The 19,780-nt window shown below is 40.2% G+C and overlaps 1 protein-coding gene across 1 annotated transcript in view; it reads left to right on the top strand.

The window, feature by feature from the left end:
• The window catches only part of NOSTRIN (nitric oxide synthase trafficking), a 58,976-nt gene extending 39,566 nt beyond the window's left edge, over positions 1 to 19,410 (top strand). The window contains exons 8-15 of the mRNA XM_006867036.1: positions 5,406 to 5,504; positions 7,426 to 7,551; positions 9,542 to 9,650; positions 11,036 to 11,124; positions 12,922 to 13,047; positions 14,345 to 14,462; positions 15,812 to 15,901; positions 19,274 to 19,410. Of these exons, the coding sequence (XP_006867098.1) occupies positions 5,406 to 5,504; positions 7,426 to 7,551; positions 9,542 to 9,650; positions 11,036 to 11,124; positions 12,922 to 13,047; positions 14,345 to 14,462; positions 15,812 to 15,901; positions 19,274 to 19,410 (894 nt within the window). The remainder of the gene's footprint in view (positions 1 to 5,405; positions 5,505 to 7,425; positions 7,552 to 9,541; positions 9,651 to 11,035; positions 11,125 to 12,921; positions 13,048 to 14,344; positions 14,463 to 15,811; positions 15,902 to 19,273) is intronic.
• Positions 19,411 to 19,780: the final 370 nt, after the last annotated feature.

Raw genomic sequence — 19,780 nt, forward strand, 5'->3', positions numbered from 1 at the left:
ACCAACTCGATGGCACCTAACAACAACAAGCATCATTCTAGATGCAGAGGAGAAAAGGTGATTCATTACATACAGTGGCTACTCTAGGACTTTACAACTCAAGTGTCTCCTGGAACCAGCTTGAGGAAAGTAATTTCTTTTTTACAAATGTGCCCTGCAGAAGTTTGAGGGGGCTTCAAAAAGTTCATGAAAAATAAGTCCTCATATAGCTAGAAAGCAAACAGAGATTTCTGATCAAAATGCACCAAAATTCAGAGGGAGGAAACAACCCAAATTGCCAACATTAAGATAATGACTGGATGAATCCTTGCACACCTACACAGCAGACTATTTTGAAGTAAAATGATGTCTTTGGAGACTGATGTCCAGGGAAGCTGCTCATGCAGTGTTAAGTGAAAAAACAGGATACAGATTTGAATAACTTGATCAATGATTAGAAGGATAAAATCATACAGGCACACTTTGCTGTTGTTAGATGCTGCCAAGTCTGTTCTGATTTACAGCGACGTGATAGAGCAGGATAGCCCCGTAGAGTCGGTAATCTTCATGGAAGAGAATTGCTAGGTCTTCCTCTTGCAGAGCTGTTGGGTGGATTCGAATTGACAACCTTTGAGTTCGCAACCAAGAGTTAAATCGTTATACTACCAAGACTCCTTTCATAAACACATATCCAGACTGAAATACCAAAATATTAATCTCTTTGTTCTCTAGTGCTGCTATAACAAAAGCAACATAAGTGGATGGCTTTAACAAGCAGAAAACTCTTCTCTCACAGTTTGAGAGTGTAGACGTCGAATTCATCGTGCTGGCTCTAGGCTCTGGGGAGAGGCCTTTGTGTCCTTTCAACATCTGTGGACTCACTGTACCTTGGAGCTCTCCACGTGTGTTGGCCTCAGTCTTCTCTGGGTCTAGGAAGCCCTTAGTACAGGGACCCTGAGTCCAAAGAATACCCCCACTCCCTGTTCTTTCTTGGTGGTATTGAGGTCTCTTCCCTGTTCGAGTCTCTCTCCTCTTACCTCTTGTAAGATTTAAATGAGAAAAAAAAAGATGGAGACCACACCCCAGAGAAATGTCCCTCACATTGGATTAGGGATATGACTTGAATAAGGGTGTAACATCCCATCCTAATTCTCTTACTACTGATTGGCTGATCATATCAGATCACATTCTGGAGATGACTGCATCATTACATAACTGTTGAATTACACCTTACATAACTGCCCAAGTACATCATTGCATAACTGCCTAACAACAGAGAATTATGGCCCAGCCAAGTTGACACGTATTTTGGGAGGACACAATTCTATGCATGACAGTTCACAGCAGTCATCTCTGGGAGATTACAACTCATTTAAAAATGTTTTTCTTTGTGACTCTTTTTATTTTCTAGATCCCTTGAGGTAGCATGATGTCTAAAAGCACCCCTGGGGCACTTGTTAAAATTCTGATTCCTGATCTCCTCCCCTAACCCCAAAACCAAACCCGTCACCATGGAGTCAGTTTGGACTCATAGCCACCCTACAGGGCAGAGTAGAGCTGCCTTACATGGTTTCCAAGGCTGTCACTGGAAATAAAAAAAAAAAAAAAAAAACAGACGGCCACATTTTTGTCCGGTGAAGCAGCTGGTGGGTTGGAACTGCTGACCTTTTGGCTAGTGGTCAAGCACTTAACTGCTGCCCCACCAGAGTTCCTGCCCCTTCTCTAAGGCAAAACAACAAGAAAAAAAACCCAACCTCACTGCTGTAATGTAAATCAGAACCTCTGGATCCTTTAGAAAGGGGTGCAGGTGATCGATCCCTAGACACCAAAGTGTCAGAGTCACTGCTCTCGAAAGAGCATACTTCATTTTCACAGTGTCACAGAAACTCTTCCTATAGTACAAATTCAAAGACGTGGACAGCAGGAACTGAAAAGACTGGATGAAAAGCATGAGTTACCATGATGATCTGCTACTTCTTGGTGACTGACCACACCTTGATGGTGAGGAATATTGTAAAAGTGCAGCAGGACAGTTTGAGGTCCTCCAGAGAACTTCTTCTCGACCGCTTGCTTTATACAAAAAGAGAGATAATAGAATGTAATCATTCATTGAATGAGAAATGGATTTCCCTTTGGCACAGTAGAATTTATCTCAGCCTCTTTTCATGTGAGCAAACATAGATCATTTTAATGATTTCTCTGAAATGTAATTAAAATCTGTTAAACATTACCATCTCCACCAAGCAGCACTGGTTATCCTAGTCTCAAATTCATGCTAGTAGCTCAACACTTGTCAAAATAAAGAAACTCTTACCCAGGAGGGATGCAAAGGGTTCCTAAAACCTGACTTCTATTTCTTTCCTTTACTTTGCTCTTAGTATTAAACTAGAACAGCTGCTTTCTAGATGATTTTCTATGGTACAAGAACTCTTTCTTTTTGAAGTTTGTCCCATTTTGAGGCCCAAGCAACTGAGCAGAAATTGTTTTAGATATTTGTTATGATGCATATGATTTCTGCACTTTGAAGAAGTATTGCTTTTGATAAGTTGTTCTTTTGTGCCTTTAATCTTTCATCTGGGAGACAGAAGGGCAGACAGCCACATTCAAATAGCTGATGCCTGTGAATTTGGAGAAAGGTTTGGGGAGAAGGCCAGCAGAAACAGAGGCATTTGCCTCCCATTGACTTATAGCTTCTGGCACTTCTACAAAGGTAGCCATAGGGGAGCAGGGCTGCAGGCATTCCATTTCAAATGTCAGGACATTTGGCACAAACATCTACATTGGCAAGTTATTGGCACAGATGTTCGTAGTTACTGCCTGAGCCTTCAAATGTACTACTTACATATAAAAGCAGCGTTAAAATGACTGTACAAAACGAGACGAGAACGATGTAAGCAGAAAGACGTAGAGGAGCACTGGACCGGCTCAGGCCAGGTGTGCGACGTGAGGCAAGGTAATTTTTGTGATACTTTCCACCTGACTCCATACCCCACTCCACTCCTGCCAATGATGTCAGATTATACTCCAACCTTATTACTTCCCCATTACCAGTTACAACTCATGGCCAGCCCATGTGTGTCAGAGTAGAACTGGGCTCCACAGGGTTGTCAGTGGATGATTTTTCAGAAGCAGATTGCCTGATCTTTCTTCTGAGGCTCCTCTAGGTGAACTCAAACCCCCAACCTCTTGATTCACTGCAGAACTGTTTATATCACCCACGGTCTCCTATTACTTCCTATAGTATTTTGTTACCCATCCATTTGCCCCTAAGCCTTTTTCATGGAAGACCATATTGCTAAATGTTCTTTATTGTGTGGAGTTGGGAGGTGTGGGGGGTATGATACTGAAGTGGACAAGCAACCAACCTGGACTTCACTGGATGAAGGAATGAATGCCAGGACTTGTCCTTATATAAATAGTACTGGGAGAACTTTCTCCTGGACACCTGACACCTTGGTAGAAATCTTGCATGTACCTGGCAGCCCCATGCTGCCCCCAAGTGGCCAGGAGTCGTCACTGCATACACCTGCCGACAGCCTTCTTGGACAAGGTCTCATTCGCTCTAAACAACCAATCAACAACTTAGCTAACAGTGAGTGTCTACATTTCTAATCACAGATTTTTCCTTAAAATGGTAACAGTTAACACGGCAAGTGTTGTTGTTGCTGTTAAGTGCTGCCAAGTCTGTTCTGACTCATAGTCTATAGGGTTTCCAATGAGCAGCTGGTGAGTTTGAACCACCAACCTTGAGGATCAAACTGACCTTGCGGTACTGCGCTTATCCTACAGTGCCACACCAGGACTCCTAGGCATGTGTGTTATCTCTCAATTCGTTACTTACCTTCCTGGCTAAAAGTCATGAAATTCTAACTGTGGAATTTTAGTCAGCCCACACAAAATTGGGAGGCTATGTTTCTACCTCAGAAAGTGGGCCTTGACCCCCAACCTACTGTCCTGGTGTGGCACTGTGGGTTAATGCGCCACACTGCAAAGCTGTTGGAACTGCAAGGTCAGCAATTCAAGCTCACCAGCTGCTCCTCGGAAACGCTATACAGGGTCGCTATGGGTCAGAACTGACTCTACGACACTCAACAACAACAACAACATGATATGATTGAACTTTGGGAGTCTGCTTTTGTCAGATAGTTTCCTCAAGCAAAGACTTTGTGTCTCATCATCTTTGCTCTTACTTAGACCGGCAGAATGCCCTGTATGCACTATGTTGTTATTGTTCAGTGCTGTAGAGTCAGTTCCAACTCATAGCGATACTTATAGGGTTTCTGAGGAGTGGCTGGTAAGTTTGAACTGCCAACCTTGTGGTTCAAACTGACCTTATGGTCGAATGCTTGTCCTACAGTGCCACACCAGGACTCCTGTATGCACTATAAAAGATTCTAAAAATATTGAGTGGCTGGGTGCACACCCAAGATATGGACGTAAGTGTTAATGGGCTTCACCTCTCCCTCTTTTCTCCAGTACTTCCTTTGTTCCTTTTCTTTCCCTTTCTTGTGATTATCAAGTAATCCATGGCAGCTGCCTACATGACATTTGGGACAAAAAAGCATGAGGAAAATGTGTGAGTTCAATCAATCACCATAGTCGTTGTTGGTAGAAGCCATTAAATTTTCTCCAACTCATTGTGATCCCATGTACAAGGCTGCCCCATTCTGCACCATCCCTGTGACAGGTTGCAGATCATAGCATTGTGATCTATACAGTTTTCTTTGGCTGCTTTTCGAAAGACAATCACCAGTCCTTTCTTCCTCGTCTATCTTAATCCAAAAGTTCCACTGAAACCTGTTCAGCATCATAGTTACAAACAAGCGTCTACTGACAGATGAGCGGTGGCTGCACATGAAGTGAATTGGCTCCAAATTAATTACAGGTCTGCTGCATGGAACCACTAACCACTAATGATTCCATAAGTCACAGTGGTAAAAAGCATTAGGCTGCTAGGCAGTTCAAAGCCACCAGCTGCTCTGTAAGAGAAAGATGTGGTAGCTTGCTTCTATAGAGATTACAACCTTGGAAAGCCTACGGGGTCAGTTCCACTCTGTCCTGTGAGGTCTCTATGAGTCAAAATTGATTTGACAGCAACAGATTTGGGTTTTGGAATCTTAGTGTGGCGATGTAGGATGAGCACTGGATTACCAACTGAAAGCCATTCCTCAGAGATCTTACATATATATAAGGTTGCTTTGAGTTGGAACCGACTCGACAGCACTTAGCAACAAAAATGGGTGAGTAGGACAAACACCAAATGATATCCCTCCCACGTTGGTTTGAATATGACAAAATTAAGTGGCACAATTAATTGTTGCAACAGTTTACTCCGACTTTCTGCATGAGTGTCGATGTTTAATGAGTGACTGAAATTTTGCGCTACAATTGGCTGTTCTAACTTCATTATTTTCCATATTTTCCAGAGCATCCTGGAGCTGGAAAAGGAAAGAATCCAACTTTTATGCAATAATTTAAACCAGTACAACCAGCATGTTTCTGTCTTCTGTCAAACCTTGAACACAGTGAGTAGTGACGATTCTATTTCTGATCTGCATGATAAGAATTGGCAGGGGGGTGGAAGACCAGAGTAGATAGGGGAACACTGGGACAGGTTTGCATGGGCTACATGGGACAGAGGTAAATAGTGATGCATGCTCAACCTTGGAACAACAGGGCTTGGAGCATAGTCTGCAGAGGGGAAATAATATTAAGATGTTCGACTGTCTTATGAATATTAGTTTACCTTGCCTACTACTGTAAAATAGACACTTGAGTGGGATAGAAAGGAATGTCGGGAAACATGATTATAGAAAGCTTGTAAGTCCGTCTTCAGCCTATAAATGATTGGAATACCTAAAAGGGGTTCTAGAACTTGTCCAGTGAAATAGGCTTCTTGCAGAGCCTTTGCAGTGGAATCCTGAGCCCCATCCAGAACCTTTTGAGGTGGGACATTCCCACTAGAAAGGCCAAGCAGACCAGCCTGGACCAGCTAGAGCAACAGAAGACACAACTTCAAAGAAAGATCATCAGGAAAAAAAACAAAACAAAAAATGTCAGTATGATTGGCTACAACAAGAACAAGCAAGTTGTTGCCAGGAAGTTATCAAGGCAAGCAATTTGGTCCCTTCAGGGCAAATTCCTCTCCAAGACTGAAACTCAAAGGGAACAAATGAGCAGACATGTAAACTTGCTGGGACCACATTGGTCTACTGGTGAGTGGAAGAGAGGGAAAGGCAGCAATTAAGAAATAGGCTGAGTTCAACCATGTTCCATAGACACCTGTTGACCTGGAGATGAGAGAGAGAAGAAGAAGGGATGGTTGATGCAAAGTGTGGTGAGACCTGGGGATGCCTGAGCCCATGGACAAAGATATAGCCACAGAGGGCCAGAGCTGAGAGTAAAGCATCCAGCTGATATGAAGTAAGGGGAGACACACAAGAACACTCCAACTTGGCAGATAGTACCCATTTGACCTCGCCTTGATGGCTTGATAATCAGAACTTGACTAAAGGAAGATTAAAAAAAAAAAAAAAACCAACAATTTTTGATAAAGGAAACAAGTGTAAATTGCTGCAGTTTGATGAACTTGACCTATACTTATGGATGTAGTAGCTCAAAATACCAACAGAGAAGGAAGGAGTCTTCACATCAAGTATCAATGCTATACCCTCTGTATATAGGGTAGATAGGGACAGACAACTTAGACATTGGCTACCTAAAATGAGGGGGCGATAAAGGCATGAAGTGATTGGCTTACCAGTTTTCAAAAGGGAGTTTAGTTTCAGAGTGTGCGGGGAAAGATAGAGTCCCCACTGAATAGTTTTCATCTTGTCTAGATGGGTCTGGTAAAAAGAAATGGGGGCAAGATTCTTATTATTCAATAGCGAGTAATTGTTATCATGACTAGTTGCAACGGTCACACTGTAAAGGTTTCTGGACTGTAAGATTAACTACTCCCTGTTTTGTAATAAAAATGAGGAGTAGTTAATCTTACAGTCCAGAAACAAAGGACCCTAACATCACACAGGGAGAAGAGCACAAGCAGAATGTGAGACCCTATCCAGAGAAGCAGTGACACCAAAGATGGAGGCATAGATGAGGACATGGAGAGAGGGAGCAGCTGAGGTCTCTAGACTCATAGAAAGAGAGGGACTGAGTGCTGGCGGCCAGGAGGCAGGCTTGCAGAATGTGCCATTTGGTTGTTTAAATTATTATATCATCCTGAGTGTTTTTGTGTACACTTCTCACCCCAAAAAAAACAGGGAATGGAAGCAAATATGGTTGAATGATGATGCACAGAGAAGATTGTAAGCATTGCAATGAAACAATGGTGTAAAGCCAATGTTCTCCTATGTAATCTATCCCTCAGTTCACAATAAAAATAAAAAGAATTAGCAGGAAACGTGTATTCAATTCCTTTTTCTGCTTTCCTTGGCAATGCAGTGCCATTCCCAGATCCACTGTGCCATCAACAAGATAGATTTCGAGAGAGATATTCATTCTTTAATAGAAGAAGCTGCAATTTTGCCTACAGAAAAGAAATCCGAGTTCCTACTAATCGATTACTTTGTAAGTACTTAAGGGAAGGAAGTTATATTAATGGAAACAAACTAGTCATGTACTCATTTTGAGAGGATAAAAATGCTATAATCAACTTGTTTTTAAAATAAAGGTAATTAACTTTCGTTGTTCATATAAATTTAGAAACAAAAACAAGGTGTATGATTTACAAATTGGGCAATGGAAACATGTCCATCTTTTCTGGAAAGGAAAATGTCAAGTAAGATTTTAAACTGTATCTTCCTACTGTTTTCTACAACAATAACCCCAGAAAGACATGGTTCATGATGCCTGTATTAGTTGTTATTGCTGTGTAACAAATTATCTTCAGACTCAGCAGCTTAAAACACACATTTAAATCTCACTGTGTATGCAGGTCAGGAAATCACCTGAGCTGGATGAGTCTAGTTCAAGTCTGTATCCTCACAAACTGCAATCAAGACTTGTAATTACCACAGAGTTCTACTAGGGGAGAATCCATTTCCAAGCTCACTCACATGGCAGGTGGGCAACATCTGCTTCTCATTGAGCTGATGTCCTTGGCCAGAGACATCAGTTTCTTGCCATGTGGGGATCTCATAACACAGTGACTTGCTTCCCCCAGAGCAAGTAATCCAAGAGAGAGCCAGAGTGTCCAACAGGGAAGCTGCAGTCTTTATAGTCTTTTATAGCTTAATCATGGAAGTGACAGCCCATCACTCCTGCTATATGCTGTTAGCAGCAAATGCACAGACTTCTGGACCTCTGCTATAGACATGTTCAGCCACATCTCTACCCCAATCCTATCCTTTTTTAAATTATATCCTTTTCCATTTAACCATTGAAATAATGCACATGAAAGCTAAGAGGCTGGTAGTGAATCCTCATATCCCCACTCTAGTCTTCAAATCTGGCTAGAGCTATGGAGACAATGTTTCCTTTCACTATTTTTGCTCAAGCAACTAGTCTATGCATTGTTCCTGGTACTTTTCACATAGCCTTCCCTCTGTCCTTTGCTCACATTGTTTATATGCCTAGAATACCCTTTGCCCTCCTTCCAGTTGATCAGAAAGAGAGCTGATTAAGTTTTCTAGCCTGTTTAAAGTTTTCCAGCCCAGTGGATCACACAATTTCTGTCTGCACCATTTATGCTGCATTGAATGAAGGTTGGCCTGCATTGCAAGTTCTCTTTAATGTTGTGTTTCAAGGCTAAACAAAACAATAAACCTTCTCTGTACAGAATGTGTTTTAGCTCCTATGTTCCCAGTTCCTAGCCAATACAGCACTCAGTAAACATATGGTGCATGTACATATATAGGTCATTAAAGGACTCTAACATGAATAAAGATTAATTAATACCCAACCAGCTGTCATTAAGTAGGTTTCAATTCATGGTGATCTCATATGTGTCAGAGTAGAATTGTGCTCCATAAGAGTTTCAATGGCTGATTGTAATTATTTTAGTAGATAGTCAGGCTTTTCTTCTGAGGCACTTCTGAAGTGAAAACTCAACCCTCTAACCTTTCCATTAGCAGCCGAGCATATTAACCATTTGCACTACCCAGGAACTCCAGAGCTAAATAAGAAGTAATAAGTACCCCACAGGTAGACTTATTTATTAAATGTGTGCAGTAGGATCAGTACTGGACTGCAAACTACAAGGTCAGAGGTTCAGCCCCACCAGCCGCTCCTCAGAAATCCTGTACACAGTTGTTATGAGTCAGAGCTGACTCAGTGGCACTTAACAACACCAATGTTATAAATAAGGCTCTATGAGAGAAAATGTTCTGTTATATACTAAAGGGGAAGGGGACATATTCTGATTAATCAAGTGTGGGACAGTGAAACAATCTGTGTAAAACCAAAAGTTACTGTAGATTAAAACTTGCTTTTAATTTTATTTTTTACAAAAAGTAAGAATTAAAGTTAGTGAATGGAAGCACCTATACAACTGGAAATAGCAATGCAGACTTTTTTCTTCATAAGTTGTTAAACTTTTTTTTCTTCCCTTTTTCTAAAGGAGGAAGATCCTAACAATGCAATGGATAAAGAAAGACGGAAGTCTTCAATAAAATCAAAACTGTTGAGATTGCAAAGAGATATTGAAAAAGCCTCAAAAGACAGAGAAGGTATGCAATTAAATATTTAATGACCCAATCATGGAAGGTTTTATGCTGAGGAGTTTCACTGAGCATTAGAATTATTTCTACTTTTGCTGATTGGCTCAGGGATCATCTCGTTTGTATGACTAAGGAAAAATAAATAGAAGAAAAGAAAGCAGAAAATTTTAACTGACATTTTGGTCTATTTACAAGAACTATGTAAGAATTAATGCCATCCTGGTGTGGCGCTATAAAATAAGCACAGGAGTACTGAGCAAAAAATCAGAGGTTCAAATTAACCAGTGGCTCCTCAGAAGCCCATATAGGGTCTCTGTGAGTCGGAAACAAGTAACCAGCACTTAGCAACCACAACAATCTAAGAATTAAGGAACCCTGGTGGTATAGTGGGTTGAGTTTGGGATTGCTAACCTCAAGGTTATGGTAAAAAGCCACTGGCTGCTCCAAGGGACATAGCTGAGACTGTCTACTCAGCTGGAGTGCTAGCTGACAGTGCTAGCTGACAGTGGACAGTCAACCTATTCTGTCCTATAGGGTATCTGTGAGTCAGAATTGAGTCGACAGCAGTGGGTGGTGGTAGCAGAAGAATTATACTACCACTTTCAGAAATACAGCATTTTTATTGTCTTGGGAATAGGCAGGAATGAGGATCAATTCATTTAATTTCAAACATGACAAACCTAGTATGGTAAAGGTTTCCTTCTTTTATTAAAAGCAAAATCCAACTAACTTTCTAAATGATGTAAAAATTATTCCTCTCCAGTCCTATGCTCAGAAGTCAGGCATGTTAAGTCTAAAGTGGTGCAGATGTTAAAAATCACATAACATCGGAGTATGTGGGTAGTTTGTTTTATGTAGTCCGAAATAAACATATCACATTGTAATACTTGATAGCAAATCCAAGACAGCAAAATGTTTAGAAATGTAAGAAGGAGCCTAACATTGTGGTAATGTCAGGAACGACCTAACATTGCGGGTCAACAGAAAGGAATTCAAAGCTTGATCTTGGGGAATAACAATTAGAACAGTTGAAGCATCAGCACTTCTCAGTGCTCATTAGATGAAAGTAAAGACAAATGGACTGTCATCCATTCAGTGAGATTTAGTAACGACCGACCTCATACAAAAACCTCCGCAGCCACAAAGTAAAGACAAATGGACTGTCATCCATTCCGTGAGATTTAGTAACGACCAACCTCATACAGAAACCTCCGCAGCCACAAAGTAAAGACAAATGGACTGTCATCCATTCCGTGAGATTTAGTAATGACCGACCGCATACAGAAGCCTCTGCAGCCACATAGGGTTCAGACTCCCTCTGAGTGTGACCGACTTCCAGCCGAGTCACATCAGGCCATCATGGATGGGTGATTGAGAGCATGATTCCATTTCAGGCCTGGACCGAATGCTAACTGCAGACTCCAGCAACTTCTCCTGCTCTGATGGAAAGAGCCAGAAAGACATGGCAGCGTTAATGAATGAGGTAAATATTTGCAGAGTGCAATTGCCTCGTACTATTTTTAGAAAACTTACTTCCTGGCCCATTTCACCTCTGTTTGCCTTTCCTTTCTCATGACATAGAACAATCTAGTCCATTTAGAGGGTCAACCTCTCAACAATTAGGATGAGGGATCTGGAAATCTCCAGCTACCTAGAAATGTTTGCTTTAATGTCCTCCTAGGAAAAGAACTGTGTCTGAAATAGAACCTTGGAGGGCCTAGAAACAAAGTGTACTTTAACCCAGTAAACACAAGTGACATAAAGAAAGGGATCTGCTTTCAGAAAAGCATCTGGATTTAACCCTGGCATTTAAAGGGACCTGGGACCACTCTGGAGTCCCTGGGTTATGCAAATGGCTAAGTGCTGAGCTGCAATTTGAACCCACACAGAGGTGCCTCAGAGCAAAGACCAGGTCATCTGCTTCTGAAAGCATTGTGTGCCCTAGTGAGTACAAGTCTCCTCTGAAACTCCATGAATTGGATTCAACTTGATGGCAATTGGTTTTGTTTGGGGGCAACTTTAGTTTTCTACCCTGATTGAACAAAAACTGACAAAGAAATGACTATAAAATTTCCAATTCAAGGTCAAGACTAGGAAGACATTGGGTATATAGCCTTAGTGTCACTCCTTATTTCTATATGTAAATGCCCCTGAATATTGTTTCCAATGTCCAAACGTGTACTTCAAACTTTCTGGGTAATATAGGAACTCCTTCAAAAAAATCACACTCATTTTAGTGTGATGTTACTCCAGGTCTGTTCACAATACCTCAGTTCACAATATGACTCAATTGGTCAACCTAAAATCTACTTTCTGCAGGCAACATAGACTCTCCTTTTTCATTTCTTACATGAAAATTGAGAAGTTATTCATTGTCACAAAATGCAGATATATAAGGTGGCGCTGTGGTTAGGCGCTGTTCTGCTAACCTTAAGGTTGACTGTTCAAACTCACCAGCTGCTAACCACAGATCATTAGTTCAAATCCACCAGCCTCTTTGTGGGAATAAGATGATGCTGTATAAAGACTTACAGTCTCAGAAATCCTATATAGGGTCACTGTGAGTTGGAATCGACTTGAGGGCAGTGGGTTTGGTTTAGGTTTAGTTATATGTATATATTTGTTATTGTTCTTAAGTGCCATCAAGACAGTTCCAACCCATAATGACCCAGTATAGAGTTTCTGAGGAGCAGCTTGGGAGCTTGAACCACAAACCTTGAGGTTCAAACTGACTTTGCAGCCCAGAGCATTAACCACAGCACCACATCAAGACTTATTCTATATGTATATGTGTTGCACACTAAACACTGGACTTTGAACAATAAGGTTGGGGGATTGAGACTGCCAGAATCTCTGCAGGAGAAAGATGAGGCTTTCTGTACCCACAAAGATTTTAAATGACTCGGAAGCCCTATAGAGTCTTTAAGAGTCAGAAACCAACTCAAAGTTACTTAACAAACTATATATATATATATATATATATATATATATATATACACACACACACACACACACACACCAACGCACACACACACACGGGAGCGTCTTCAAAAAGTTCATGGACAAATGAAATGTAAAGATAATGGAATTTTTTCCATAAACTTTTTGAAGCCCCCAAGTGTACTTATAAAATGGTTTCTTTGTATCCTGTCTTGTCTAGAATAAGGCATATTCAATAATTAAGGCTTTCCTGTAGGGTGCTTAAAGGCATCCTTTATTCATCCAGTTGTGCCTCATTTTCTATAAATTTACTCATATGGTCAAATGAATGTATCCACAGACCAGTTTGAAGCTAGACCTTTTGCAAGCAAATGCCTATAAACTGTCGTCAGTATTAGCAGAACTTGAGCAAAAACCTAAACCCAGACATCCTTGTAGCACCTGCATCTTCAAGTGGAAAGAAAAGGTAAAATGTATGAAGTCTATGTGTTATGTTATGGGTCCTAACTACTAATTGTGGGATTTTAACATATGTTTGTATGTCTTTTAAGCAAGAACTAAACACAACTGAATAATTCCTTGTTTACTAAATTATTGTGAGGGTTTAAAATATTTTGAATTCCTTTGCCTTCCTCTTTGTATCTTAACTTCACATTTGCTTTTATAGTATAAATTCTATACAATCAAAATTTTAGTATTCAAACTAGCAAAAATTGTGAGGTTCTGCATTATTTTTATGTGTTTAGCATATGCATTAGGCTGCTTACCACAGATCAGCAGTTCGAGTCCACCAGCCGCTCTATGGGAGAAAGATGAGACTTTCTGCTCCCATAAAGATTTACAGCCTTAGAAACCCTACACTGGGTTGCTATGTTGGAATTGACTCCTTGGCAAATAGCAGTAGCAGCATCGGATATAATATAGACAATGTTGTTGCTATTGTTAAGTGCCATCAAGTCGGTTCCAACCCATAGGACCCTGTATAGCGTTTCCAAGGAGCAGCTGGTGAGCTTGAACCACTGACCTTGCAGTTCAAATGGCTTTGCAGTCTGATGCATTAACCCACAGCACCATACCAAGACTCCAATATAGACAATGCATGAGTACAATTTAAAACTTCACACACACAGTTTTCAGGAACTGAGGATGAGCATGTGAACATATAAGCATAGTACTGAATTTCATTATATGTCAGAAAAGTGAGCTGTAGCCATCTTGCAATGAAGGATAGTTTTCTTTCAAAGTGGTTCAAGAACTCTAAAATGGTCTCTAACCCTTAGAATTGGAATCATTTCAATTGTATTGAAATGAATTAAATTTTGTACATGTAAAGCTATAAATATTACTGGGCCTAGAGGACCTGGGTGGTACAAACAGTAAAGGCACTCAACTGCTAGCTGAAAGCTTAGAGGTTTGAGGCATCTCAGAAGGTAGGCTGGCATTTACTCCCACCACATCAGCTCTTGAAAGCCTTATGGGGTCGCCAGGAGTCAGAGTCAACTCAGTTTTGAGTTGTAAGAAGTATACATAGGTCAGAGTGGCAAATACAGGGTATACAATATAGTAATTACCTAATTCTAAAAATATTAGACTTTAGAAACAAAAGACTCTAGTCGAGTTTAGACATTTATTAAATTAGATCCCTTAAAATGAACAAATTCCAAAGGAAACCCACCAAGAATTACTTTTTATGACTGTGTGCAATGGCAATGTTGATAAAAATGACTCTTTTGGTTTGTTTTGTTTTTTTACTATTTGAGCAGGAACAGACACATAGTTATGTGCAAATATCTCGGCCTTTTGTGATGAAGAGATTCAAGAATGCTGTGAGCAAGGCTTCTTCTGGTAGGCAGAACAGTCCACGTCCCTCATCATCTTTAGGTACCTCCGTGCCCACAGTTATCTTGGGATGCCACTTATCAGTCCAGCATATTGTCTGTCACATTTCAGTTTTATTTTCAGAACAACCTTGACAAATATCTCAAAGACATTCACATTCTAATGAGGAGAGATTAATTTGTTAGAATTAACTTGCCAGAATCTGTAACTTTATGTGTGTGTGCGTATAACGTAGTGGGTGTACAAAGGAAGCAGGCAGGAAGGAAAAGTGTTTTATAATATGAGGAAGTGCTTCCAATGCCAGATAACCGACATTCACTTCATACCAACAACTTGCAATTTGCTGTCCACACAATCACCTTAAAGCTATTGTGTGGAGCTTGGCAGCTCTCTCTCCACAACTTCCTCCAAACTTCCAAGGAAATCTTGTCCCCTCTGGGAGAAACATGGTAAGCTGGGTGGTTTGTCAGGGTCACACATGGGATTTGTTTATCTATACACAATTACCCTTACTTTCTGAAACACACACATGTCATACACACATGTGCAGATGTACACACAGGTGCAGACACATCAGGTGTCCATCATTTTTCTACTATATATATAATTACCATAACCTCGACTCTAGTTTCTTGACTAGAAACTAGCAAAGAAAAAAAAAGTTCCAGTGAGCCCCAAGACAATATATATTAATGTCTTGTATTCATATTGTTGTTGTTGCTGTTGTTATGTGCCATCGAGTCGGTTCCGACCCATAGCAACCCTGTATAGGGTTTCTGAGGGTGTAAATCTTTACAGGAGTAGAAAGCCTCATCTTTCTCCCGCGGAGCAGCTGGTAGTTTCGAACCGCTGACCTTAAGGTTCGCAGCCCGATTCGTAATTAAAGGGTATTAAAAGGTCACTTTTGCATTGCTTGAGAAGCAGATCCACGAACACTATGAGATGCTGAGAACAGCACATTCCCTCAGCATCCCCTATCTACATTGAATGGTATCACTGGCGAGTGTGTCCCAAAACATGCATGTAACTGATGCATGTAACACACGTTATCTAACTGATGTGTATTGAGTTCATATGGGGAACAATCTTCTAAAGTTGGCATCTGTATTATTATTACTGCTATAGTAATTATTTTCTTCTAACCTACTTTCTGGATCATAATATGGGTCTTGGTTATATAATATTTTTAGTACCATACACATAGTAGATATGTCTTAAGTGTTATTGAATCAAGGAATGGATAACATATAACACTATTAACATTCCTTTTGAGAACATTTCAATATATTTAAACTCTTCTCCAAACTGTTAAATAACTAAAAAGCTTCCAGTCACATCCATCTAGCCTACCAACACAGTATTAATAAATTACAACTTGATCCAACTTTCAGCCTCTGGTGTGGCCCAGCTTGGGAACAATCTCTGCAAAGCCTTATATGCTTTTCAAGCCAGGCAAGAGGATGAATTGAACTTGGAAAAAGGTAAGAAACATTCTCAAATATTTAGATCATCTTTTTTGTTGAGATCTTTAACATGAATAAATCCCTATCTTAGTATTGCAGTTGCCATGTTAAATGAGTTCAAGTTTATACAACTACCATTTCTAGAAGATAAAGATAAAGTATATCTAGTACTAAAACACACACAGTAGTAACAATTAGCAGCTACTCTGCTTATTATATGTGGGAACATGATACAATTTAATCTTCACTAAAAACCTGTTGAAGTCTCCATTGCTAGTTATTCCTATTTTATAACTGAAGAGACGGAGGCCCCTGAAGGATTAAATACTTTTGTCAAAGTGACCAGTGATGGAGGCACAGGAGTTGAACCCAGGCACCCTGGGTCTAGAGTTATGTTCTTAATCACAGTGCCACATTGCTGTAGAATGTCAGTCATATTAAGGCACTAAAGATGTAGTTCTGCCTCCCGTTTTTTTGTTTTTTAAATCTAGACACCCAGGAAGGTGAAATGACTTCTCTCCTGACTTGGTGTAAGAACAAGATCTAGAACCCTGCTCAACAGACTCCCAGCTTAATGCTTCCCAGGAAAGTGTTTGATGGCCAATCTAAGGAATCAGAGTTCCTTCGTTGTTTCACAAATATTTATCGAATATGGAAAGCTATGGGAAGCTATTATGTAATGGGGCATACAGACCTCAACATTACCAAACAAGAAAAAGCCTTTATATAACCAGTTGGCAATTACATTTGTATGCTAAAGCTAAGGCAAAGATTAGGAAATGGAGGGGCGAACCAGAAAAAGCTGTGTCCTAAAAGAAGGCTTACTATCCCAGAGGTAACAGAAATCCAAGGTGGCTTTAAAGCCAAACAATAAGGGCACCACATATCTGTTGTTGACTCGTAGATGCTTCCTTTTCACATTACCAGCCAGACTTCTTTTCTTGTAGCTCAGATATAAGAAAAGGCTAGAAAAAGGGAAGCACAAGGAGGCACTTTCCTACATTCATCTGGGATCAGTGTTGCCTTTACTTAACAGTTTGAAGCATTATTGAAGTGATTGCATTGATCATTATCTTACCCTAAGGTTTGTACAGGTAGGTTGTTGTTATATGCCATTGAGTCAGTTCCAACTCATAGTGACCCTAAGTACTGTCATATTCATATGGTTTTCTGTCATATTCACAATCACTGCGATGTTTGACCCCACTGCTTCAGCCTCGGTGTCAATTCATCTTGTTAAAGATCTTCTTTTTCACTCATCTTCAACTTTTACCATGAAGTCATTCTCCAGGGACTAGTTCATCCTGATAACATGTCTAAAGTACATGAAATTAAGTCTTTCTATCCCCATTTCTAAGGAGTATTCTGGTTGTGCTTCTTTCAAGATCGATTTGTTCATTCTTCTGTCAAGGATATTCAATATTCTTCACCAACACCATAATACAAAGGCATCAATTCTTCTGCCTTCCTTATTCATTTTCTAGTTTTTGAATGCATAGTATGTAATAAGTACACAAGTGAAATTTTGTATGCCTACTTTCTATATGTGAGTACTGGTATGGCACTGTAGGATAAGCACTTGACCGCAAGGTCAGTTTGAAACGCAAGGTTGGCAGTTCAAACTCACCAGTGGCTCCTCAAAAACCTTAGGCAGGATCACTATGAGTTGAAACTAGCTCGATAGCACTTAACAACAACAATTTTCTATATAAATTTAAAAAAACACAGTCCCCAGATGCCATGGTTTGTGTACATCTGGAACTTAAGGGTTCTAAGTTTGAATTACAAAGTTATACAATAAATTATCTCGTTTGTTTTCTCTTCTCAGTTGGCTGAAAAGCCTACTTATGCATTATATTCTATTTAAAGTGATTCTTTTAAATGAAACCAGGATGGTGGAAGTTTAGAAAAGCTGGCAATAAGATTTTAAATCATTCGTTTCAATTCCTGGTAATAGATTTCATCAAACAATCTACTGATCTGAAAGAATTCATTAGAGGGGAAAAAAATTAGACAAAGTAATCTCCTACAAGAACAAATAGTGATTTATGACTAATGAAAAATGAAAGAGGACTAAGCAGTGTCTTTTGTCCTACTGGGGGAAAAATGCAGCAGAAATGAGAGAAAGACTGGAAAATTACATCAGAACGATGGGAAGAAAAGGAAAGTAGCTTTTAGATCTAGAAGGAGACAAATGTTCCTGCTTTGTTGTGCAGAAAGCAGCCAGAAAGGAATCTGTCTTACAAAAGATGGTGCTTAACTAGAGGATTTGGGCCACAGAGTTAAGCTTTAGGGTTATTTATTCGAGAATGGTATTTAAAAAAAAAAAAAATTAAGAGACTTGGAGAAGAGTCATGTGTTTCTTACAAATTCTATTTCTTTGAATCATTGCTTAAAAGCAGTGTTTTCTTCAGATTATGAGGGCATTGCTGGTCTCGTGGTAGAATTGTCACCTTCATGTGGGAGACTGGGTTTGATTCTTGGTGGGCACACCTCATGTGCAGCCAAAGCATGGAGATTTATGTGTTGTTATGATGTTGAACAGATTTCAGTAGCGCTTCCAGACTAAGAGGAAAGTCTAGTCCTATAGTTGGCAACTATCTGATCAAATCTGCAGCTGATCACGGGGTTGCCACAGGACTGGCAGCATTTCGTTTCGTGATACACAGAGTGGCCATTGTTGTTGTCAGTGCAATCAAGTCAGTTCCAACTCAAAACAAAACTGTATAGAGTTTCCAGGGAGCAGCTGATGGATTTGAACTGCAGACCTAGCAGTTAGCAGTCCAGTGCTTATCCTACAGTGATACACCAGGTTTCCAGGGTCAACTCAGTAACAGCTTAAAATACCATCTTCAAGCTGATGGTTTACCAAGGTTACACAAGGTGTTAGGTAACTATATTTCTGTGTAAAGTTTTGTGTTGGGATTTTGGAAGCCAACTGTGATGGAGAGAAGCTGTCTTGTGACGAATGTTATGACAGCAAAGACGCACAACAGACCAAATGATCATGGGCTACAACAAGTGAAACCGTTCAATCATGCACACTGAGAAACAGTTGGGTGATGACTCATTAGCTAATGCAAAGAGAGTTAGGTGTCATTAGAATGTCGTACAATCCATGATTTTCTTTTTATTCAAATTATTTAATGGCATATCACCATAGTCCATTAGCTTACTCTTAGTATTCTCTGCATTGTCTGCTTTATGCACAGTAAGCACTCAAGAAATTCTTCTTCATCCGAATCAAATGCAGAAGATGCTAACAAGCAACTCCTTGAAAGTGGAATTCCCTTTAAAATGGCTTACCCAGTAAGCTCAGTCATGCGCTTAGACTGTGGAGACCCATTTGAAGTTCCAACTAAATATGTTTCCCCTCCCCCAACCCTACAGGCGACATTGTGGCCATACATGAGAAAAAAGAAGAAGGATGGTGGTTTGGATCTTTAAATGGCAAGAAGGGCCATTTTCCTGCCGCGTACGTAGAGGAGTTACCTCCAAATGCTGAGAATACAGCTATGCAGCCATAAAATAAGAATCTGAACACATTGCTTTGGACACTCTGTAAACTCTAAAATGTGGTGCAAATAATGATAAAATTGTGCAATCTTTTCAAGTTCATCTCTTTTTAAATGGTGATGGGGTCATACCCATATGTTACAGCACTTTGTATTCTTGGGGGGTTGTGGGTGGGCAGGGGAAGCAGGAAAGAAGTTCCCTGCTTCCCAGAGTTTCAGAATTCTAAGAGACCTAGAGATGATTCATTACAGCTCCTTGTGTCACAACTCTTATACGTGAAGTCACATAGATGGTGCCAAACTAGAGTTTAGAACTCAGATGTCCTTTTCCTTTGGGCTAGAGTGGCAATAGGATACAGTGGACCTATGAAGAGTCAAGTCA

Source organism: Chrysochloris asiatica, unplaced genomic scaffold, assembly GCF_000296735.1.
Source record: "Chrysochloris asiatica unplaced genomic scaffold, ChrAsi1.0 scaffold00099, whole genome shotgun sequence".
NCBI classification, from domain to species: Eukaryota; Metazoa; Chordata; class Mammalia; order Afrosoricida; family Chrysochloridae; genus Chrysochloris; species Chrysochloris asiatica.